General features: G+C 36.2%; 2 protein-coding genes across 10 annotated transcripts in view; one reads left to right on the top strand and one right to left on the bottom strand.

Moving 5' to 3' along the window:
- LOC140511435 (WD repeat-containing protein 19) overlaps positions 1-14565 on the bottom strand; it is an 88538-nt gene extending 73973 nt beyond the window's left edge. For 3 of the 4 annotated variants that reach the window (XM_072620500.1, XM_072620501.1, XM_072620503.1), the window contains exons 1-6: positions 14413-14565; positions 12641-12732; positions 12079-12144; positions 4927-5052; positions 2510-2625; positions 458-573 (exon numbers count right to left, since the gene is read on the bottom strand). In XM_072620500.1, coding sequence (XP_072476601.1) covers positions 458-573; positions 2510-2625; positions 4927-5052; positions 12079-12144; positions 12641-12732; positions 14413-14418 — 522 coding nt within the window. In that variant the 5' untranslated portion in view covers positions 14419-14565. Of the gene's footprint in view, positions 1-457; positions 574-1326; positions 1370-2509; positions 2626-4926; positions 5053-12078; positions 12145-12640; positions 12733-14412 lie in introns of those variants that run through there. The other variant, XM_072620502.1, reaches the window with a different exon arrangement.
- A 40-nt stretch (positions 14566-14605) lies between these two features.
- Positions 14606-25783, top strand: part of LOC140511434 (WD repeat-containing protein 19-like) — a 164050-nt gene continuing 152872 nt past the window's right edge. For 5 of the 6 annotated variants that reach the window (XR_011969549.1, XR_011969548.1, XR_011969550.1 and 2 more), the window contains exons 1-4: positions 14606-14875; positions 22592-22683; positions 22922-22987; positions 24029-24154. Coding sequence is in view for 2 of the 6 variants with exons in the window: in XM_072620497.1 (XP_072476598.1) it covers positions 14870-14875; positions 22592-22683; positions 22922-22987; positions 24029-24154 (290 nt within the window). In the remaining 4 variants the exon portion in view is untranslated. Of the gene's footprint in view, positions 14876-22591; positions 22684-22921; positions 22988-24028; positions 24155-25783 lie in introns of those variants that run through there. The other variant, XM_072620498.1, reaches the window with a different exon arrangement.

Raw genomic sequence — 25783 nt, 5'->3', positions numbered from 1 at the left:
TTGTTTCCCATTACATATTATCATCCATTGAATCTAATCAAATTAATGGATTTTAATGGATGTGAGATATCAGAAAAATGAAATACATCATGGTGCTAAATATGACCTCCCAATATCATGGAATATAAATTATTACGAGAGGTTAGAAAATCTGCATGTACATGTACAAGTTTATCTTAAAATCTAAATCCGTTGTCAGGATATAACAATAAAGAAGGTAATCTTCTTCAAATGTTGCTGAGACAAAGTAAGAGGGGAAGAATATTTGAATTAGTACCCAAAACCCCATTCTAACAAATAAAATATTTTTGATATTTTCAATATGCATTTATCAGCAAATAAATTTAATATTTATATTCTGCCACAGAGTAGAACAACTTTGGTTCACAGGAAGAATGTAAAATTTTATATATTGGTTATATGGACTGTTTTTAATGATGGGAAAAATTTACATTACCTGTCTTATGGTATCACCTTCCTGATTACTAACTGTTATCATTTTATCTTCACTTCCCAGTGCCAGTAGATTTTCTGAACTCCAACAACCACATGTGATCTTCTTAGTATGTTTACCTGAAAAACAAGCAGTCAGCATAGAAACATATTTTTTTCAATGAAACACAACCAAAATTCCTAATGGCAATGAATTCTGAAATCTTAAGCAGAATACTGAAAAGTGGATTAACAGAGAAGAAACTAAGACATTTTTATGAAACTGGTGTGCTGCCATTCTTGTTACGGAACTTAATAGCAACATTTTCAAATAAAGCTTATCATCAACATTTAATACTTTTCAATCACAAGTTACTGAGAAAAGTAACTCTTTCTGAAGTCTGACAATTATATAAGCCAGTGCTAATATTTATTATATGGATATGAAGTCTAACTCTAATATCAAAATAATATTCAATTTTGATCACATTTCCCTAGTATACTGTTATATGAATTTATTTCCAAGAGAAATAAATCCTGTAGCTAAATTCACTACAATGCAGATCCACAGAAGATGTCAATGCAAGTTCCTTGAGAACAAGGAACATACATATTACTACCTCTGTAACTGCTGCTGTTGCCTAGATTGATGCTGTGTATCTTAACGATCAAGCTAGGGATAGAGACTAGTCCTGTGATTTCTTTCATTGGTATAGGAAGCTCCAAGATGAAGAAAAGGCTCTTCCAATGCAGATCTTATAGTCATAGAGATGCCTAATGCACTGAGAGTTTATGGAACTTAGCCTAGGTAAAATAGACAGTATGTGTCAAGCTGATTTTGGATCCAAGTCTTTGTGGTTTTGAGGCCAGCTTTTACTGGTCACTTTTACTTACTTCCTCCAAACTCTTTTTGCTCTGCTGGTCTACTGCTCTTAATGAATACCTGTTCATGTAAAAGAAATACATGATACCTGCATAAATGAACAGCTGCCCTGTGATAAACCAAAAAACAACAAATACTGACAGTCCTTGGTTTATATGCAACCCACAAATATAAAATAACAGTTGTCCCCATCCCTCCTCATTAATCTCTTGGAATTCCAAAATAGATGCCAGTGGTGTGATTAAAAAAAGAAGGAAAAAATCATAACCATTTAAAATATCTCTATAGTTAGAAGTAAAATCAAAAGTTTCCACTGCAGATTCCATTACAGATCAAGAAAAATATGGAAGTTTTTAGACCATAAGCCACACTTAGCTTATATAATTCTAGATCCTGAGAAAACTATCCTTTCTCCATTTTCCAAATGGATTATCCTGGAGCTTAAAGCTCAGGATGGTGATGGTGGGTTAAAATGGGACAGGAAGGGCACAAAATGGAGGTCTGGAACTTTTCCGTTTACTCAGATGGATACCAAATATGGATGAATAACCCAAATGAATAACCCAGGTGACTGGGGTGGAGGGTTAGTGTTTCTTTTGGTTACAGTTGAGATGAAGATAGGATTATGAGACCTGTTTTTGTCTGCAGGTGCTATTTAATTTATCAATAAGCACTTACTAAGCACCTACTATGTGTCAGGTACTGTGCAGAAGATATAAGACAAAAAAACCCCCCCAAAACCCAGTTCTTGCCCCTCAAGCAGTTTCTATGCTAGCAGAGGAGACAAAAGGTACATGTATCAGTAGCTGCAAAGTAAATACAAAGGAATTTGAGGTGGAGGGAATGTAGTTCAGGAGATCAAGAAAGGTTTTATGTAGGTGGTACTTGGGCAGAATTTTAAAGATAACTAGGATTCTTGAGGGTTGATATAAGGGGGGGAGTGTATTCTAGGTATGGGGCACAGCCATCACAAAGGCATGGAATCAGGAGACCTGAGTATTGTATAAAAAATAGCACAAACGCCAGCTGGGCTGGACCACTGAGCACACGCATCCCATGCCTTTTGCTGGCCTCAGGTCTGGAGGGCTACTTTCACTAGTCATACACTGTGCGATACAACTTTTTGGAAAAGTAAAATCTACAATGCCACAGAATGCTCTGCCAAGATTTAATATATTTCCAGTTACAACTTACCAAGGATAGGGATCTTTCTAGAAGTCTGACGATTATATATAAGCAAATTTCCCTTAACAGTTCCAGCAGCTAAGAATGCTCCATATTTTGACCAGAGAAGAAAAGACATTTGATCCCTGCAATATTTAAACATAACTATAAAGGATATTCTTAGTAATAATTTGTAAATAAGTTAAAATTATTTCACGAGGAATTTTAATCATCTGATTCAGAAGGATGATTACCAAATTGTATCTTATTCCTTCAGGATAAGAGAATCATAAATTCGAAAAATATAGTAGAAAAACAGATAATTGACCTGAGGTTCAGTTAGCAATGAAAAAGACTGTACAGGTAAATACACTATTCTGATTATATTGCAAATAATTAGAAGTAGGAAGAGAAAGTACATGATTTATAAAATATATTCATAATTTTAAGCTTTAATTGGAAGCATATACATTATATCCATTTGTATACATGTATTTTCTTTTTCTAAATGGTAGCAAGAGTTTTGATTTAATCTGTCACTTCATTTACAAAAATATCAAATAAATTATTATATTAGTTTAGATGTAGGTTTTATTTTCTTCAAATCTGGCTCATATAAAATATGAATAAAATTTGTAATTAATTAATAAAAGCTGTATTTTTGGTGCATATCTTTAAATCTTTTCTTTTCAAAGAGATTTCATTGTAAGGGTGGGGTCAATTTTGAAGGGGCAGCTGCTATTTAGACCAATATAGTAATAGTTTTAAGAAATATCTGTTCTTGTTGGTTTGAAAGTAATACCAAGATACGACCTATGCTTTGACATGAGTTATGATTAAAGATGTAGTGTAAGTGGAATGACTGAAAAGCAAATGTGTGTTTGGCACAGTCAGTTTTTTTATATAGCATTAATAATCTAGGGGAGATTATCTATGTTCTCAGCCTCTCTTCTTTCTTTTTTCTCTTAATGATCATCCATTTAATTTTTAAAAAATACTTTCATCCAAGAAGAAGAAAGTCAGTTTTCCTTCTCATTTATAGTTCTTTTAAAAGTTTAACTTGTAAAGACAAGATAGAAATAGATTAAATAAGGTAAAAATACATGAACAACATTATGTTTTTGCTATATATATGTGTGTGTGCGTGTGTATATATTTGTGGAGGTGCCTATGTTGAATCCAGTAATTGAAGGGCTGTGTAGAACTCTGAACTTAGAATCAAAAGACCTGAGTTCAAATCTTGGCTTTGTTAATTTCTACTCATGTGACCTTTGTCAAGTCATTTGCCCCCCTTTAAGTCTCAGGGTCCTGATCTGTAAAATGACAAAGCTAGATCAGATGGCCACTGAGGTCCCTTCCAGTTCTAAGTCCCATGATATAACCCCAGAAATGTCCAAGAAGAGACATGAAGGCATGGGAATACACAGACTAGAGAAAAGAAGACTAAGGTGAGACATGAGAGCTATCCTCAGATATCTGAAAGGCTATTATGAAGAACAGTAAATCGACTTGAGGTGGAATAGAAACAAACCCAGACAGAAGTTACAAAGAGGCAGATTTTGGTTCCACATAAGAAACAACTTTTTTTTGATGTAAAGAGATGTACATCAGTGAAGGAGGTACTAATAGGATTTAGTGAGCTTTCCTTTTCTCAAAGTCATAAGATTAGAGATGGAAGATAGCCTGCACATCCAATTCTCACATCTATGGAAGTGAAAGCTGTGACCCAAGAGATGTTAGCTGACTTGTGTAGGTCATACAGACAGCAGACAGCTATCCTGAAATTCAAACACAGGTCCTTTGACTCTAAATCCATGGTTATTTAGATTTTGCTACAATGCTTCCCAGACACTCAAACAAAGTATGTATAGAGCTATCAGAGATGATATACATTGTCCTGTTATGTATTTCCTATACACTAGAAAGGTATTCCTGAATTTATTAGGAAGTTGGATTATATTTCCTCTAAGGTAACTTTCAACTCAGAGTCCAGATTTCAGTTCAATTTCACTTACTAAGTAAATCAGATGTAATACAGTGATTAATACAGAATACTCATATTCTCAAATTCCAAAAAGAATAGAATTGGGAGAACAATTCACTTAATTTTTAAAATGTTATTCAACATTTACTTGTTTTTACAAAATATTAGACTGGGAATACTTTATCTCAATTCTTGTAGAGCTAGTACTATCAGGGTTTCAGTTTTTTATTGGTTTTGCATTGTTTTTATCAACAATGACAAAAGAACAGCATCTGCCAGAAAAATGATCTGATTATAAGAATATATCTTACTTTTTAAAAAGTACATTAAAAAATAAAAAATTAGAGAAAACATAGCCAATTTCCACATATCATGTATTTATAATAATGATATTATCAAAATTAAAACCAGAATAATTATAAACCTTTAAGTAAAGTTCTTAAGTATAAAAAGTTATCCTTACCTCAAGCCACTGTCCAACTGGCTGATTTTATTTGTATTGGCATCCCACAAATAAATGGAACTAGATTTCTCAGAAATCACTGCTAGGGTATCTCCTTCTTTATCCCAATCCATAGCAACACAGTTGCTTTTTAAAAAAGAAAACAAAAGATTAACCATAAACACAACAAGAGAATGATAATAAATTGTCTGTAAAGTTTTGATCCCAAAGCCCATTTGTTTGTGGGTATCCAACCTGGAGAATGAGTTATTTTGCAAGGATAAAACTTTTTTTTAGGAGAAAAAAAGCTGCAATGTAATTATTCCAGTATGAGAGAGTAGAGTTCAATTTTATTTCTAACAAGTTAAATAAACATTTAACAAGTTAAATAAAGATTTTCTTTTAAGTGCTGGGAATACAAAGGCAAAACAAGACAGTTATTGTCCTCAAGGAATTTCCACTCATTGCTTGTATAATCAGAATTTAGCTGTAGAGTTTGCTTCACTTTTATGGTTTGTAATTATTCTATTAATGTTTAACTAATTACAATATCTTTCTATTTCTTATATGATTCTTCAGCTGTCATTTTAAGATTTTCTTTTTTAAAGAATACATTAACATATATGTGTGTATGTGTACATATGTGTGTGTATACATATATTTGTATGTAAGTATTGGTTAACATCTTAAAGGAACCCTGCATATTTAAATTTAAAAAATGCAACTTACTTTACACTGTTAAAATTTGTGTTATGATTATATCCTTAAAATAACCCTCAGGAATTTGGGGAAACCATATACCAAGTCATTGATCTACACTGGATTAATCAACAGGCTTTTAAACACTCTACTATAAGGCAGTGTCCTAAGGGCTGGTAATAAAAAAAAAAAACACTTAATCCTTGTCCTCAAGGAGCTTACATTTTAATTAGTGAGACAATATGTACATAAACAAATACATACAAAATAAAGTTACATATACAAACATACCACATATATTTTGTAAGGAGAGTACCAGAAGTTGGGAGAGGATCAGGAAAGATGAAATAAAAAAGTAAAATTTCAGCAGTTTTAAAGGATACAAAGGATTCTAAGAGTCCTCAATTTTCTCATCTGTAAAATGAAGAGGCTGGACTAGATGACCTCTCAGATATCTTCTACCACTAAAACTAGGATCCTATGACCAACCATTCCTGTTCTGGTTACATTCTCTTCCTTTCTCAAACACAACCTTTTAGGTCACCAGTTTGACTGTATATGATTCTCCGCTCTCTAATATCTTACACCCTTGCCCTACTGCTGCTCAGGCATTGTCAGTTCCAACCCTGGATAACTGTTGTCATCAGTTTCCTCCAATCATCCCCATAGAATGCTGAATAAAACTGGAAGTTGTGTGACTGAGCTGGGTCCACTTCTACATTCATGTTAACTAGCCTCATTCAAGTCAGTCTATCTTTTCATACTTCCCCAACTGATTTTCTCTTCTTCTCTCTACCCCATTAGCTGTCCCACGCCTCTTCTCTCCTTGGGCTACCGCACAGCACCCCTTGGGTAAAGATCACATTTCATAATTCTATTGAAAAATTAGAGGGCATTCCCTTCTTCCCTTCCCATCTCTCAATCCCTTAATATCATCTCTCACTATCTCCTTCTTTGGTCCATACTCTGAAGATGAGGGAACCTATCTCCCTGTCAAGATCAATCCTTTTACTTGTACCCTTGATCCTGTCCCCTCTTATTTTCTCCAGCAGATGGTCTCCATGATCATCATCCTTCCTTTTGTAATCTTCAGTCTCTTGCTGTCTACTGATTCCTTCCATGTTGCCAACAAACATGGTTAAGACTCCCTCACTCTTAAAACCCCTCACTAGACCCTGCCTTGCCCAAGCTTCTGTCCTTTGTCTTTCTCCACCAGACTTCTTAAAAAAGCTATCTAAACTTATCACCTATACTTCCTCTCCTCTTACTCAGGTATAAAACCCTTTCCAATCTGGCTTCTAACCTTGTTCAACTGAAAATGTTGTTCTAAAGTTGCCAAGGATCTGTTCATTGTAAAAGTGAATGGGTTTCTCTCACTCCTGAGCATTGGACATTGCTGAAATACTCTCTCCTAGCGGATGTTTTTTCTTTTCTGAGTTTTTGTGAGTGCTCTCTTAGCTCTGATAGCTGGCCATTCTCCTTTGATGGATCATCATTCATGTCATGCTTCCTAAATGTAGGTATATCCCAAAAGATGTCCTGAGGTCTCTTTTCTCTTGATAAAAAGGAGGCATTTTACTTCCTTACTTGGCAACTTTATCAGCTCTCATGGATTTATTTATCACCTCTCTGCATGACTCCCAGATCTATATATGTTGACACTATATCTTGAGACCTATTCATCCTCTCAAAATCCCCAGCTTCCTTCCAAACTCAGCTCCTGTGTCATCCACTAGAAAGTGTCATCTCCTTCTTGACATGACCAGTGCCTTTTCCCTCAAGTTGCATATATTTTGATTTTACTTATGCATGTACTTTGTTTCCCTCCAATAGTACATTCCTGAATACAGGGACTGCTTCATTTTTGTCTTTATCTTCAGTGCCTAACACACAGGACACCTTGAATTTTTTTTATAGTTTTATTTATTTTTAGATTACGACATTCATTTCCACAAAATTTTGAGTTCCAATTTTTCTCCCCACCTCTCCCCTCCCCCCACCCCACAACACCTTGCATTCTGATTACCCCTTCCCTCAATGTACCCTCCCTTCTATCACACCTCACCCTTACCTTATCCCCATCTTCTCTCTTTTCTTGTAGGGCAAGATAGATTTCTATACCCCATTATCTGTATTTCTTATTTCCCAGGTATATGTAATAACAATTCTCAATATTTGTTTCTGCTACTTTGAATTCCAACTTCTCTCTCTTTCTCCCTCCCTACCCATCCCCACTGAGAAGGCAAGCCATTCAGTACAGGACACAATATATGTGTCCTTTTGCAAAAGACTTCCATAAGAGTTATGTTGTGTAAGACTAACTATATTTCCCTTCATCCTACTGTCCCCCCTTTATTCTATTCTCTCATTTGACCTTGTCCCTTCCCCAAAGTGTTTACTTCTAATTACTCCCTTTTCCCATTTGCCCTCCTTTCTATCATCCCCCTTACCCCACTTTCACCTTCTCTTCTACTTTCCTGTAGTGTAAGATAGATTTTCATACCAAATTGAGTGAGCATGTTATTCCCTCTTAAAGCCACATGTGAAGACAGTAAGCTTCACTTTTCCCCTCTCATCTCCTCCCTTTTCTCCTCCATTGAACAAGATTTTTCTTATCTCTTTCATGAGTGATAATTTGCCCCATTCCATTTCTCCATTTCTCCTCCCAATCCTTAATTTTATTTTTTATAGATATCATCCCTTCTGATTCAACTCAGCCTGTTTTTTCTGTCTATATGTGTTTTCTGTCTATGTGTGTGTGTGTGTGTGTGTATGTGTATGTGTGTATAATCCCTCCACCTACCCAAATACTGAGAAAAGTCTCAAGAGTTACAAATCTTATCTTTCCATGTAGGAATGTAAACAGTTCAGCTTTAGAAAGTCCTTTATGATTTCTCTTTCCTGTTTACCTTTTCATGCTTCTCTTGACTCTTGTGTTGGAAAGTCAAATTTTCTATTCAGCTCTGGTCTTTTCATCAAGAATGCTTAAAAGTCCTCTGTATCATTGAATGTCCATTATTTCCCCTGAAGTATTATACTCAGTTTTGCTGCGTAGGTGATTCTTGGTTTTAATCCCAGTTCCTTTGACTTCTGGAACATCCTATTCCAAGCCCTTCAATCCCTTAATGTAGAAGCTGCCAGGTCCTGTGTTACCCTGATTGCATTTCCACAATACTCCAATTGTTTCTTTCTAGCTGCTTGCAATATTTTCTCCTTGACCTGGGAACTCTGAAATTTGGGCACAATATTCCTAGGAGTTTCTCTTTTTGGGTCTTTTTCAGGAGGTGATCCATGGATTCTTTCAGTATTTATTTTGCCCTCTGGTTCTAGAATAACAGGATAGTTTTCCTTGATAATTTCATGAAAGATAATGTCTAGGCTCTTTTTTGATCATGGTTTTCAGGCAGTCTCATAATTTTTAAATTGTCTCTCCTCGATCTATTTTCTATGTCAGTTGTTTTTCCAACGAGATGTTTCACATTATCTTTTATTTTTTCAATCTTTTGGTTTTGTTTTGTAACTACTTGGTTTATGGTATAGTCATGAGCTTCCCTGACCTCCGCCTCTCATTTTTAAAGAACTATTTTCTTCAGTGAGCTTTTGAACCTCCTTTTACATTTGGCTGATTCTGCTTTTTAAAGGGTTCTTCTCCTCATTGGCTTTTTGGACCTCTTTTTCCAATTGAGTTAGCCTATTTTTAAAGGTGTTATTTTCTTCAGCATTTTTTTGGGTCCCCTTTAGCAAGCTGTTGATTCATTTTTCAAGCTCTTACATGGCCTTAGCCCACTGCATATTCATTTTGGAGGTACTGGATGCAGAAGTCTCGACTTCCTCTGACAGTATACATTGTTCTTCCTCATCCTAAAGGATAAAAGGAAATATCTATTCACCAAGAAAGTAGCCTTCTATGGTCTTATTTTTTTTCCCTTTTTTGGGCATTTTCTGTCAGTTACTTGACTTCTGAATCCTTTGTCAAGAGGAGGGTCCTAGTGCTCCTGCTCACTCCAGGACCATGCTCAGGGCTGAGATTCAGATCCGTTGCTCAATTCCCCCAGGAACTTTGGGGGGGGGGGCAGGGCCGCCACTCAGGTCTGAGGTTCAGATCAGCTGCTCAATTCCCCCAGGGGTTTTAGGCTGAGTGCTTCACAAATGGATGCACCCTGCTGCTGCCACTCCTGCTACTGCAGGGGCTACTGCCATCACCACCTGGGATCAGTGCTAGTGGGGACCGTGGTCCCCTCTCAACCTGTTGGGAAAGCCCTCTTACTGACCTTTGAAGCTTTCTTTGGCACTTGTGGGTTGAGGGTTGACCCTCCCTGCTGGGAATTCTGCCCCAGGGGCCTGTTCAGGTTCTGTTCCTCCCGGTGCCCCTAGGCCAGGGATGGGCTCCATTCCAGTCAGTGTCCTGTGAGATAGACCTTTCTTGTCAGCCTTCCAGGTTACCTTTGACTGGAAATCTCTTTCACTCTGTTGTTCTGTGGCTTCTGCTGCTCTAGAATTTGTTGAGAGTCATTTTTTACAGGTATTTTATGGGCTGTGTGGAAAGGGCTAGCATATGTGCATCTTTCTACTCCGCCATCTTCGACACCTTGAATTCTTGTTGAACAGATGAATTATTACATAGGGAAGTGTGACAATAAAGAAGAGTGGTTGGTGTGTGATTTTTGGAACTGGGCTTATTACTTTATACTCTCATTTATTATTTCTCCATCTTTATGAATACCCACTGAAATGGATCTTTGATCTTATTGATTTCAAAGTTCCCTCCACTGATGCAGATTTCAGCCCATCTCTACCTGCCCATTTTGAATGAGTTGTCTTTGTCCTCCCATAGGGCTGCCATAGTGGGGCTACAATGTGTTAGAGGCCTTCCTTGAGTCTCCTGACCTCTTAAGCACATTAGGGGAGCACCCTGACTGTCCATTTATCATTCTTCACCTTTTCTTCCAATTGTACAATTTCTTGGTGTCATTATTTTACTCCAGTTTTTCTTCTGAGTGCCTCATTGATGGCCTGCTTACATCCACTATCTGCTTCTTTATTGTCCTCTGAGACATATCGATTTTTAGTTCTTTGGAGACTGAAGTATTTTATGTCTTTTTGCCTAATACTCTTCAGTATTAACAGTAACATTGATAGAATCTTGTTATTAAAAAGACAGACTTTCATGGGAAGTTTGGGTTCATTAAAGAAACTTTATAATTGCTCCATGGCAATCCAGCTTGCTCTCTTCCTCAAGTTAGTTGTTTGTATCTACTTATATACACATGTAGTAGGGGAGCCAACTGAAGCAATGGGTCACCTTAAGGGAGAGACAGGAATCAACAAGTACCAGGCAAATCAAACTATCTTTACAACTTTGATCATCATTTCCTCTTGGACCCTGATGGAGACAACTCAGGATCCTGAACCCAAGAGCCTTTGAAATAACAATGCTTTCAGTCCAGTGCCCACAGCCATGATCCTAGGAAGTTACTCCTGTGGAGATGCAGGTTGGTAAGTGCTACAGCCTCATCCACTGAAGATCCAGAAAAGAAAGTTCTTGCACCAAAGTGTTTGGCATAGTCAAATATCTCAATTTAGAAAAATGATAGGATTTTGTCAGTGGAAATGACATTAAAGAAGAGGAATTAAGATCTCCTGTGCTGCTTTACCTTAAGTATTATGAGACCTTACCATGTGACTTGAAGCTGAAACCTTCCATATGTGTGGTCTCCTTCATTAGAATGTGAGCTTCCTGAGACCAGACAGTTTAACTTTTCTATTTATATCCTCAGGACTTCTCACAACGTTTTTGCATGTAGTAAACATTTAATAAACGCTTCATTCGTTCATTCTATAAGTAATATGTACGTCATTTATTCTGTAGGTTGACTATTCAAATGTATGTTTTTATTTGGGCAATAGATGACCTTCATCCATTCAGTCTTTCTGGATGTTTATGTCAAGTTCCTTTAGGCAACCACAGATTTATTCCTGGAGGACTCTCATGTTGCAATAAGCAAAATGGTGTTCACAAACTTCATTATCTGGTGGACCTCACTATTCACAAGGAAGCCCTCTTCAACCTCGACTCTGTGCCAACACATTTGGCAAGTATATATCTCCCTGCCTTATGTCTTGCTTAATGTTTATAATTAGAGGGTTGCTGAACACTTAGTCCTGTTCTATCTTTCAAGGAATTTTAAATAATTTTTATGTATGGATGGGACACACTTTGTTGAAAAATGTTTTTCTCTACTATTTTAAATGCTTTTTCATAATCACACACTCACATACACAACAACTTTACTTAGTCATATTTATAAATTTAATTTTTTATTTACAGTTAATAAATACTTTAATCACTTCTGAAATAATCATGAAATAGCAGGTAAAAGATATAAAATTCTATTTAATTGTAAGAAAACATTCAATAGTAAGTATATTTAAAAAAAGCTAAAAAAAAACTTTTGGATCTCTTTTTGTACTTACCCAGGCAAATTAATTTCACTTCTTTTTTGACCATGACGATCAAAGATTTTTACAGTATGATCAGCTCTAAAATAATATTAAAACACAAAAATATGAGATGTTTAAAAATCGGACAGTTCCTTCCCTCAAGGAGCTCACATTCTATTGTAGGATACAATATATGTGCATTTAAATAAATAAAAAACATATACAAAATAATACTAAAGAATTTCAAGAGGGAAGAGTAGTAGAATAGCCGGAAAGGCCTTGTGTAGTAGGTGGTACTGTGCTTTGAAAGAAAGCAAGGATTCTAGGAGACAAAAATGACAGAGTGCCTTCCAGACATGAGAGATAATTTAGGAAAGGCATGGGAACAGGAGATGAGATATTGTGTACTTAGAAGAGCTGCTAGTCCAGTTTGAATGGAAAAGTGTGAAAGAAGGGGAGTAATATAAAAAACTGGAAAAACAGAAGGGAGTCAGATCACAGAAGGTTTTATATTGCAGACTGAAGAGTTTAATGCATGACATCGTAGAACTGTTTAAATCTTATGGATACAATCAACAATACTATGTTTTCTTACCCTGTCACAGCTAGGTAGTTTCCTAATGTCTTCTGCCAGGTGAACTGTAGTGGAGTACCCAGCCAAGACCTTTCTAATAGAGTAAAAACTTTCTGGAAAAAAATAAAACAACAAAAGTTTAGTTTCAGATGAACAGAGCCCATTTAAAAAAATATTAAATCAATATGATGACAATAGTGGAAAACAAGCACTGTAACCTCAATAATAAAACCACTCACATCAAGAAGAATTTAGTATAAGACAGGCATACTTTAAACTTCCTACAAAGAAGCTTAGGTACTGAAGGATGAAAGAACTTTGTTATAAGGCACTCACTTTAAGTTGGATATATGGTATTTACCTCCCAAATATCAATATAAGCGAGACTTTGTAACATATTGAAATGTATTAAAAAGTTTTGAAATGCTTAAGATTTTGAGGATTTAAATAAATTTAAACTCTTGCTTGACATCCTTAATTTTAACATTATAATGTTTATGTTTTGAATTAAAATTATGTTTAAAATTTCAACTATGAAGTTAACTAAACTTGTGTGATAATTCTTCTAAAAATCCACTTTTCCCCTTTTCTTCAGTTATATTATCTTCATTATATACCAGTCTGCAAATTCTTCATTTGTCCCTTTTGCACTTAACTATTTGTCAAAGGCTCATTTCTTCCTCTTTCACACATTTTGAAACAAAGCAGGAATACAGGAGGTTTGGAGGCACTGCCTTACTAGATGTGTAAGTTTACTTCAGTACCAGGGAGTTATCTCAATGTCTAAGCATAATGGACAAATGCCAACCTTATCATGTGCAAAAGCAGGTATAAAAGCCTCAGCCTAGTAAATATGATTTCACATAGATCTGGCAACATATTGTATTCTTTCAAAGATCACAACTGAACATTATAACCGATGGAGAAAGATGAGGAGGAAATTTGTTGTTACTCTGTTACAACTTGTAACAATTTATCACTGTGCAGCCGGATGATATTCTTTCACAGCTGTGCATTAGTGGTAGAGATGAGGGTGATGGGATTAGCATTACCTTAAATTTACAGGCCGGATACTGAATCCAATTCTTTTGATACCCCATCAGTTTATCCTCACTTCAAGATACTTATTAACGAGTTCTCTTTTTACTCAAGGATACTCTATGATACTCTGACTGGTCTTTAAACATTTCTGGTGTTGGGAGGGTTGAGCTAACGCACAACTCACTAGGCTTTCAGGACAATAATTCACTTGTGTATGCTCATCAATCAAATGAAGGGGACTGGATTCCACGACCTCCAAGGTTCTTTCGCCTAGTGCTGACGTTTCAGCATTTAGGAGCATAGAAAGATAGTAGGAAGCTGGAAGGTGGTTGGAGTGGAAAGGAACTTTAATGAAGTCCTGCCCTCTCGCTGGACAGATAGAGGAAACTGAGGCCCAGTGGAGTAAAGGGACTGGTTCAGAGGCACATAGGCAGTCAGTGGCACAGCCCGGTCTCGAAACCAAGTCCTGGAGGTCCAGGCTCTTCTTTCCCTTTCATTCTTCAGGCCCTGCTTTCAATTTTGGAGAGTACTAGAGACAGAGGCCTGCAATCAGGAACGGGGGAGTACTCCTCTTCCCTTTAGGTCACTTAAGCCCTGCTTGTCACCCTCTGCTCCCCCCTTTCCCGTCCCCCCCGGCGAGGTGCGGTGGAGGACACAGCCTCCTCACCCGAAAGGGCAGCTGGGAGGGGGAAGGGGTGAGGAAAGACGGGACGCCTCGGTCTGCCTCCCCCGGGCATGCTCGAGGTATTTACCTTCATTTCTAGGCTCCTGCCGCCTTCCAAGCGAGCCACTGCGCAGAAGCAGATCTTCTCCTGCGGGGCGGCGGCCGCGTTCCCCGTCACCCAGGAGATTCTTCAGGCTCAGCCAACCCGCGTCGACCAGAGGGGAGGAGGCGGGGCTTCTCGGACGCGAGAGCGGGAGTTTCCGCGAGATTTTGCGCAGTCAAGACGAGGGACGTATGAGGGAGAGGAAAGACTGACGCAGACGCCTTCCTCCCTTGGGGGCGGGGAAATGGGACTTTATGGCACGTGAGTGAAGGAAGCCTCGCTATAGGACGGGCGCGAGCCTGACGAGCCTGACTGGATTCATTGGCTCCTGTCACGCTCCGGAGCGGCGGGTAGCGCGAGCCCGGGGACTGCGCTTGCGCAGTGCTTCGAGTTCACTGAGCAAGTGGGCATCGCTGCCGTCTTCGGAGGCTTCTCTGACAACATGAAGGTGCTGAGTGACCGTTGAACGGAGGCGGGACGGGGCACGCCATTCCCGCGGCCCCTCTCCCGGAGCCCAGCCCTGCGGAGGCAGGCTCCGCTCCTGGCCCGCCCGCCCCTCTTCCCTTGCAGCCCCTGCTCGGGAGGGTCGTCGTTTTTCCCACCTTACGGCCCTCTAAGGGCCCTCCAGAACTTGGGTCTTCTTCCACGTTGATCCCACTGGGCCCATTTCACATTTTCTCCCAGTCACAGTGTTTGATGTTTATCAAAGATAAGTTGGTGAAATACAGCCAGTGCCTACCCCTTCCTCAACACCTCCTCCTTTAGCAACCCTTGGCTAGCTACGGATGGACTACGTAGTGTTGACTCTGCAGGATCTTATTTTGGATTTTTTTTGGCAAAGATGCAGCAGTGGTTTGCCATTGCCTTCTGTGCTCATTTTACAGATGAGGAAACTGAGGCAAACAGGGTTAAGTGACTTGACCAGGGTCACCCGGCTAGTACCTTTCTGAGGCCGGAATTTAACTTAGGAAAATGATTCTTCTGATTCCAAGGCCCTGCTGTATTCACTGCACCACCTACCTGCCTCATAATAGTAAATAACTAATATCAGTAATAGCAGAGAGCCCCCGTACAGCTTTTTGAGGTTTGTAGACATCTCACCTTATCCTCACAACAGCCTTAGGTGGTACGTGCTGTTATTATCCGTCTTTTACAGAAAAGGAGGCTCAGGGTCACGCAGCTGATTTTCTTCATTGCATTTCTACAAGTTTCTGAAGAATAGTTTTCCTTACCTTTCTCTTAGAGTCATCCTGCAAAGAAGAATTTGAATTTTGGTTTTCCTGGCAACAGATAACATCTTTCTATCTTCTGCGGCCCTTGGCTGCCTTGCTAAGACCCTAGTAGGAGGACTAGCCCACACAATTTATTCCTAAGGATGATGTTTCTGTCCAGTAAAATAATTTCACTTCATTTAACAGTCATTTCTTCTGTAAACAGATTAGGCTTTTGGGGGGTTGTGCATGGGAGAGGATAGGAAATGTGTTTTAGATGTTCATGGAGGCAATATGGAATTTGAGAGGCGAGAGTTAGGGGATATTTGGGAGATGTTCATAGAAGAGGTGACTTGAAACTATGGATGAGCCAAAAGTGTAGAGAGAGAACAGTATTTTCTGTGTTGAAAACTAGTCTGTGTGTTCCTCCTTGGTTGCTGAAGACCATGCCATCTCAGAAATAATGACCTTGCACTTGACTTTGTTTGACTAGTCTAGAAAAGTTTAGAGAGGCTTATTTCCCAAATAGTCCCAAAATGGTAAATATTTTGGACAAAGTAAATCCCAAATACCATTTGCCAAATTATAGAGGAGTGGTGAACTTTTCTCAGTGGAATGAGAATGGTTAACTCAATCCTGAATCCACTCTTTCATTTCTCTGTTGTCATGAATTGTCTTTTTTGCTATTTCTCTTCTTTTACTTTCTATCTTTAACTAGCTACAATATACCTATGTATATATGCATAGACTGTTACAATTATTAGAGAGTGTTGTATTATATTATCCAGCAAAATACAGATTTTGAAATATTTGAGATATCCATGCATTTATTGAGGGATGATATTTTGGTGTTGAGTTGATTCCACTTTTGGAATTGTTGAGTTTGAGGTAACTATATTTTGTAAATACTAAGCTCAAGTATGGATCTTTGGGATATATTGCCAAAATTAAAGTTTCAGCTTGTGTTTTGGGAAGGTCAATGTCAGGGGAGAGTACAGTCGAAATTCCTTTTGGCCCTTTTGAAGAACCTGACCCCACCTTCAGAGAAGACTTTTATAGTGTTAGATATTAAAAGGAAACCTAGGACAAGACTCACGAAAATAACTCCATTCTAAGAGCCTATGGGCTAAGGAATTCAGTCTAAGTCCAAATATCAGATTCTGAGGAATATTCTCCTGTCTCCCAGTATTACTTTATATTTGCTATATGTCATACCCTTAGGGCTTGCTCCTTGAAGCCAAAGACTTTAATTTTTTAATCTGTATATCCTCAAGATTTAGCATAATATCTTTTATGTGGTGGATATTTTATCATTGGATCATAGTTTTAGAGCTGAAATGGCCCTTTGAGTTCTTCTGGTTCAACTTCCCTATTTTATAAATGAGGAAACAAATTCAGAGAGTGATATACCCAGGGGTGTATTTTTTTTATAGTGCAGTACCAGTATATCACATGAAATAATTAGCAGTAGTAGGAAGCCTTTTTTCCCCCCAGAGAAATAGCTACTGGATGTCACATAGGAAAAAAAAAGGCACACAAAATAAAAAGCAAATTTTCTTTGTTTTGTAGAGAAATACTACACAATGTTCATTAACTTTACATTATTTAAGTTATTATAACTTAAAACTCTTTAATGATTGTAACAAAGCACACATGTATATTTTGACTAGTTTCGGGCAGAAAGAAATAAAAGAAATAAGGGAAGAGAAACAGAGATATGCACACAGTTCATGACAACAGAGAAAGGGGAATGTTAGAGAGTAAATAGATTCAGAATTTAGTAGACAGTTTAAAAGAAATAAAACCCTTTTCAAAACTGTGGTGAAAGTAGTAAACTTTGCTTTTCCGAAATTACCACCTGGAAAATATACCATAGATAATAAATCTAGTTCTGTATGACGGTTTTAGAAGGTCTATGGTACTGTCTAAGATACTGGGACATTTTTTCTACAGTCCTTTTGTTTTATTGGGACCTTTTGTTTTTATAGCATTTACTTCCTATCTCATTAAATCTTCCTTTGTAACAAAGAAAAAGTTAAATAAAACCATCTGAAGCAGTAACTGTACCTAATAGTGCATGCCATATTCCTTATCTTCATTCCTCAATTCTTTACTAGTAGGAGAAAGGTATGTTTCATCATCTTTTCTCTGAGCTGAAAATTGGTCATTGAAATTAATCAGGCCTTAGTTCTTGAGTTAATCTTGGGACCTTGCTTTTTTAGCCTTGACCTCAGTTATTGATGTAGTAAGCTGATATATGGTATTGTGTTTGAGTGAAGCAAGTTCATATACAGCTGTGGCTGTTTTTAAAAACATAAAATATTAGAGCTTGAAGGGGCCTTAGAAGTCATATAGTCTAACTTTTTGTAGATGAATAGATAGGCCAAGTGATTTGCTTAAAGTCACGTACATAGGGAATAATACAGGCAGGCTAGAAATCATGTTTCCAATACTGTTCCACTATACCATGCATCAGTAGTTCCTTGTACTTCATTAATTATGCTGACTAGCAAGGTTATTGCAAAATGTTCCTTTCAAAACACAAAGCTTCTTTTATAATTGTCTTTCTGTAATCAATTTTGCCCATTTACATTTTATGGAAAACTGTCTTTAACCTTCATTTTTAGCATATATATATATGTATATATATACATATATATACACATACGTACGTGTATATATATGTATTTCTATATTATCTCTTTTCCATTAGCTTATTTTCTGGAGGAGTAATATTCTATATCTTGTTGCTGTGCTTCTCTAAGATATTTATGGCATCTATATTTTCATTTTATCTTTTTTCAACATCACAAGCCACCTCCAAACCAAATATGGCACAAAACAACTGATAAACATTGTAGTGTTACGTGTGTGTATCTGCATATAGAACATATATGTATTTTCCCTTTGGTAAAGGAAAATATAGTACACCTAGCAGTATATTTTAAACTAAGGAAGCTTTAGAATTTAGAATTTTAGAATTTGAACTTGAAGCTTGAATTCTCAAATCATAAACTAGCCAGATTTTAGAAGTCTTCTGAATAATAAACTGCCAAAATTATTATGGTATAAACTTAAGCTTTCAATTAGTGTGACTTTTAAGCATATTTGTAAGAAACAATTTGGAAACTTATAATAAAAATTAATAATAAAATCACCTTAGTAATATATATATTGATATTTTTTTCTTAGGAAGAATAAGATAAACTAACATGAACTTCCATTCTTCTTATCATTTCTCTATAAAAAACAGCTATAAGGGGAACGAAATTGTAATATAAAGTGTGTCTATATGTTTATATATGTAAACTAGATTTTATCATGCAAAATCTTCTGGACACAGTTGACTAATTATTTTCTTCTAACTTGTAAGAAATAATCCTGTTTTACGTTTCTTAGCTACTTGGCAGGCCCCATATCCTAATTTAGAGATTTAGGTATGTTTGTCCTTTGTTGCTGAAGAAGACTATGCCATCAGAGAAATGATGATATGACTTGCATTTGACTTTGTTTTTGAGTGAGTGAGGGCTGTGCACTTCTCCTTCAGAGCCATCTGAATCTAGTGACCAGATGTTCATCAGGATGACTGGAGATGACCCAGCATGAGGCAATTGGGGTTAAGTGACTTGCCCAAGGTCACATAGCTAGTGAGTGTCAAGTGTCTGAGGTGAGATTTGAACTCAGGTCCTCCTGATTTCTGCACCGGTGCTCTATCCTCTGCACCACCTAGCTGCCCAGAGACTTAGTGGCATGATCAAGGTATGATCCAGAAATGGAAAAAAAGACCTAGCATAATTAATGACTTTCAGTTGTGAATTTCCAATATTGCTTCAATACTTGGATTTCCATGGATGAAAATAGATAACCCACTGAATTATGGATTAGTAAAATTTCCTCACGACCTTTTTAGTAAATGTCAAATATTTGCAAGGATATCACACTGATGAGAATTTAGACTTGTTTTACTTGACACCGGAGGGCAGAACTAGGAGCAGCAGGTAGAAGTTGCAAATCTTTAATGATTTAAAGAAATCTGACTTCCTTTAGAGCCACTGTTCCAAATAGGACACACAGACCCCAAAGGAGTCCATTGATAGATTTTAGGGAATCCATGAACTTGTACAGGGAAAAAAAATGCATATATAGTTTCACTTAACTTCTAACTAAAATTTAGCGTTTCTTTCAGTTATGAATGTAGGCAACAAACTACAGTAGTTTTGGTGGTATCTGTGATTTTGTCACCAATAGAAGTCAAATTTTCTCTTTAAAAATATCACTTTTAGCATTCTTTTTTAAAAATTGGGTTTTAAATTCTCTCCCTTTCACCCTCTCTCACCCACTGAGAAGGCAAGCAATATCTATACGTGTGAAATCATATAAAACATTTCGATATTAGCCATATGGCAAAAATGTAAGAAAAATAAAAGTGAGAAAACTGTACTTGAATTTGTACTGAAAATTCAGTTCTTTATCTGGAGGCAAACAGCATTTTCCATTATGAGTCCTTTGGAATTTTCTTGTTTCATTGTATTGATCAGAGTACTTAAGTCTTTCACAGTTGGTCATCATTACAATATTGCTGTTACTGTGTACAATGATCTGGTTCTGCTCACTTCCCTTTGTATCAGTTCATATGGTTATTTTTCTGAAATCATTCCCCTCATCATTTCTTATAGCACAATAATACTCCATTATAATCATATTTTCATTTTACGTTATGATTGCTAAAGATATCTCATATTATTTATATAATATTTATGTTCATCCCTACTTAGAAATTATTGTAGTTGTTACCTGCCTTCTTACCTATATACACTTATTTGACTTTACTGGATTGTCAAAGGGGTACATGATTCTATAGCTAGCTAAGAAAACTGTCTTGGATGGGCTTCCCTTCATAAAAAAAACCTTTGAGTGAAGTTTAGATGATCATTTTTAGCTTGTGTGTGTGGCTAAGATAGATGGCTTCTGAGGCTTGTTCCTATGCTTAGATTCTGTAATGTGTGTAATTATAATTATCATTAGTATTGTTAGTGTAAGTGCTACCAAACAGTTGTTGTCTTTCTGTGCTAAAGTAATAGTATAGTCATAAATAATTTGTCAGATTATAGATAGAAAATAATTGCAATGTAATATCCAATTATAGTATTTATTTTTTCTGGATTGATGTAATACCTATCCTGTATGTTCCCTGATAGATCCCTCAGATTTATTTTTAAAGTAGAATGAACAGAGACACTTGTATACCTAGAAGGTTTCCTGCATTTTGAGTTTGGTCAGTCAGCATTTTGAGATGTTATCAAGTTCCAGCCTCTTCAAATTCTTCTTTTCATACATGAGTCATTAGCAGTAGCAGTACTGCTGTATATAAATGTGTGACTAGATTTCACTCTTCTTTTTCAGTGTAAGAATAATACAATTTATGAAATTTTGCAATCCATAATATATTTGTAATATTGTTGACATTGTACAGGATCCATACCTTTCCTTTTGCCCTGTTATTAAGTAGGTCATTATCATAGTTGGTATTAATACCTAGAGGGTGTTTTACACTATTTAGAATATATACAGAACACTTTAAATTGAAGGTATTGTGACTTGTCATATATTACAATCTATTCGTTATGTGTAAAATGCCACAGCAGCATCTTCTTTTAACATTTTTATGACTTTAAAAAATTTTGTCCTATTTTTCTTTTCATTTTTCTTGGTAGGCTTATGGAACATTTGAGGAAACTTTGTATTTTAATTAATTTACTTTGGGATAATTTGCACAAGGAGAGTTTTGAATAAGGAGAGGTTATTAGCTTATGGGAGATAGGTAGCTGTTTTAAGCATCTGGCATAGCTTGGAAGAACGAAATAAATTTCCAGAGGCAAAAAGAGTCTATGAGTAAGTTAGCTTGACAAAAATGGTTAGTGTGGGTAGGCAGATATGAAGGGTTGTGAAATGATTAGAATTATAATTGAACATTCAATAAGATAAGTAATTTTAATGACAAGGTATTCCTGTCAGAGTTATGAACTGACCAAAGAGGTGTAAAGGCAAGCACTTCATAATCTACACATGAGAGAGTAAAACGGTGAATTGACTGAGCATATACACTTCCTATCTTACAGAGTGTCTAATGCATAACTGCCATCCCTTACATGTATGCTGATTGAGATTTTCTTTCTATTTATTTTGATATTTTGTTTCTATTTGTCAACTAAGAGTTCATAAAAACAAAAAAGGAGATGTGAAAGGGGGAAATGGAGAATTGAATTAATTTTAAATGTTGATATATTGCTTATTCAAAACTTATTTTTGGCACATTCAAATGTTTTAGATGTTTTATTATTGTTGCAGTACAGTTTTTAGTACAGTTCAATTCCATACTTCTTTAGCAATTTGAGACATGTAAGAGTCAATTCTGCCACTTGGCTAGCTGTCTGGCTTTGACAAACCCTTTTACCTTTTCAAAATATCAGTTTCCTCATATAAAATATGCAAAGTAACATCTATCCTAATTATCTTGTAAGGTTGTATAAAATATACATAATAATACCTGTCCTGTTTATCTTGTAAGGCTGTTGTAGAAGTGCCAGTGTAAATTTAGTCATTCATAATTTTGGTTTCAAATTTTCTAGATAATGGAAGGCCAAGGAATGTAATTGGGCTATTTGATAAAAACAAACAAACAAACAAACCTAATATTAGTTTTAACTCTTCTGTATTCTGAATTCCTTTTTATTATCAATATTTATTCTAGGCAGGTATATACAGTATTATTTACAACCAATGAAAAATCTGACAAAAACAAATAAGGTGTCAGGAAATCAGTCTTTTGGTTGGAAGCATGTAGTGCCACATGGCCTACATCTATCTAGTCTGGTGCACTTGTGATCTTTTAATATCACTGAGTTTTTATACTATTAAGAGATAATTTGTAATTTTATTTTTTTCTCCCCCAGCAAGTGTTTATTCTCTTAGAAAAGTCTTTGCTTGGTGCTCCTATACAGTTCAAATGGCAGAAAGCCCAAGGAAATTACATTGCAGTTACAGGGTAAGATAGCGAGCATATTAAAAATTAAAGTCTGTGTCATGTTTTGTTTGATATTTATGTATATATCATCAAGTAATGAATGTAAAAGTAGTTCAAAAGATATTTTACTTTAGTAGTAATTATAAGTGAAGCATAGGTTGACTGGAAACTTTGGAAAGTTCAGTCAGCATGTTACTAACAAAAAAAATTTAAATCATATACCATTTTATATTTTAAAAATCTAATATTGCATTTCTAGAGCTGATCATACAGTAAAAATCTTTGATCGCCATGGTCTAAAGAAAAATGAAATTAGTCTTCAAGGGTAAGTATAAAGATAGAATCAGAATTAATTTTCATAAAATGTATAAATATGGAATACATAAAAAGAAGACACATTATCATTTGGTTTAGCAGGAAGAATTCTGAATTTGAAAATCATAGCCCTGACATTCACTAATTTTGTGACTCATGGTTGTTACTTTATCTCTCTGGGCTTCATTTTGAGAGACTGTATGATGTAACAAGGGTGTTATTTTATATTTCCCTAATATATCAGCCCCCATAGATGCTCTTTCAAACCTTCCTTTCCCTCTTGAAACTTGTCTCTCTTTTTTTCCTGAACTCTCCTACCTTGCTTGCCCAGCTGAGGACCTTAACTTTGTGACTGAGAAAATTGAAGCCATTTTTAAAATCTCAAAACCTTGATACCATCTTATACTGTCTCCTTTCTCCCCTCCCCCCAGTTTCTGAAAGAGGTGGCCCTTCTTATGAAGGCTAGCCCTTCTAAATGTGTCCTTGATCCCACAACACATTGGGTTCTCTAACATTCTCATTCTCTTGAAGTGCTTTGTAAATGTTAGCTGTTATGAGTATGAGAAAATACATTTCAGGTTACAATTCACAAAAATGAGATGTTTATTTTTCCACCGAAAACAATTTTTGCTTTTTTTTTTGTCTGAAAATATGAGAACATACTAATTGAGGCTTCTTATCTTGACCTGATCTCTTAATTGAAATTTTCCATTGGTTTCTACTGAATAAAGTAGAATAGGGGTCATTGTCCAAGTTGTAAAATTGAAGCCAACTTTAAACAAAACCTTGAACCTTTTGGGATAGAAGTACAGGAAACTTGGCTTAACTTCAGCTAAAGTAACAGGTTGCAAGTAGAAGGGAGTAAGAGAGAGAAGAAAAAGGTAATGTAAACTAGATCAGGTTAAAGATTGACTTTCTATGAACTCTTAGTCCCTAGCATACTGGAGTATACTATGATAAATTATAACAAAACAACAATGGCATTTTGTTTTCTAAGTTTCTTGAAAGTTTTAAAAAATTCTAAATATATCCACATCTCTAATTTTTAAAGCCCCTGTGTTGCTATGGATTGGGATGTAGATGGAGACACATTAGCAATAATTGCTGAAAAATCTACTTGCATCTATTTGTGGGATGCCAATACAAATAAAACTAGTCAGTTGGATAGTGGCATGAGGTAAGAAAAATATTCTTTAATTTAAAAAGGGAATGTTTTAAAATTGTATTTGTTCACAGGCATCCTTTATCATGTGGTATTGTTTCAGGAAATTATAAGATCATAGAACTTTGGTGTTGGAAGGTACTTTAGAATCATCTATCTTATACCCTCTACATTTCCAGAATATCAGAGTTGGAAAAGATCTCAGAAACCATATAATTCAACTGATACTGGAACCCAGAGTAGTTAAGTGAACTGCCCAAGGTCCCAGAGCTACTTAATGGCAGAACTGGAACTAGAATCCTGATTTCCAGACTCTTAATCCTGACTCCATTAGATTTATTAGTTATTATTTATGTAAAAGTCTTCATAGTGCAAGGTATTTCTCTTCTTTGACTTAACTATGGTGTCTGTTATACTATTATACTATATCTATACTGTTCTATCTGCCAACAAAGTTGCACTTTGTTACAGTGTATGGTTACAGTGCAACAGTGGTATGGTAAAGTTTTTTTTAGTGAATGAGACCCATAATAGCATACCTTGAGCCTAGGGTACCTTTTCTAAAGACCCCACATACAAGAAAGAGGTACCTCAGATGCTATGTTGGGGCTCACGAACTGTGGTTTTGAGTGGACACAGTTGTTGAGTATGCTGTATAAACCTGGCATTGCTTGCTTGAAGGTATCCATGTGTGACTGGATGTCCCGAGAAGCTACCTATTAAAGTCATTAAGTATGTTAGATACATGTAAATTGACATGAAAGGGGCCAAGATGTCTTTTAAATGCTGAGACATGGATTGAGTAAGTCCAGACGAGAGAGATAGAAAAGAAATAGTAGCTGTGTTCTCATTCTGTTCTTGTTTAAAGGAATGGCACTTAAAGACCTGCTTTGGGTTTCAGCTGTTAATAGTTACATTTTGACAGAAATTGTTTAAGAATCCATTGGTTATGTACTGCTGTCAGTCATAAAATCAACAACACAGAGATAACGGAAAACCTCTGGTTTACTATGCTCAGAGTGTAGGCATCACTGAACAAAAAATCTGAACCCTTTGCCATCATTTTTAAGTTACATTATGTAGGTTTCCATTATATAAACAGGATGGGTTCAGTGGAATTTCAAAGAGTATGTTGAGGAATTTAATGATTTATAAATCAAAGAACAAATTTCAGAAGGGGAAGATCTTTATAAGGTAAATAAGAAACTAGCCAGTTAACTCTAGACCTGTAGTAAATACCTCAAGCTCTATTTTGCAGACTCTAGCTAACTAGAAGACATTCTCATCTATAAGTAAGCGGTGGTAAGAAACTTAAGTCAGAAATTCTCTTCTCACACTGTGATGAGATACCCAGAATTCCCTAGAGTTGTGGCAAGTTTCCTTAGCTACTCTCCATGAATAATTGATAAATACCTTTTCTATTGTATTGGTGAGGTAGTGATTAATTGGCAGCTTAAATGATTGTTCCTTGGGAGACACATGAAGTGGTAGAAATCATTTGGGAATGGACACAAATAATGCCTAGTATGTAACTCCTGTTATTTTATTAAATGTCTTTGCTTTGAATTTGTATTCATCTACTTTGATTTGGTAAAGGGAGCATTGGTAATAGCTTGTGAGTTCTGGATTTATTTAGTTGATTAA

The sequence above is a fragment of the Notamacropus eugenii genome, chromosome 6, assembly GCF_028372415.1.
Source record: "Notamacropus eugenii isolate mMacEug1 chromosome 6, mMacEug1.pri_v2, whole genome shotgun sequence".
NCBI classification, from domain to species: Eukaryota; Metazoa; Chordata; class Mammalia; order Diprotodontia; family Macropodidae; genus Notamacropus; species Notamacropus eugenii.
The sequence above is the reverse complement of the archived record's forward strand: the minus strand, read 5'-3'. Positions and strand labels throughout refer to the sequence as shown.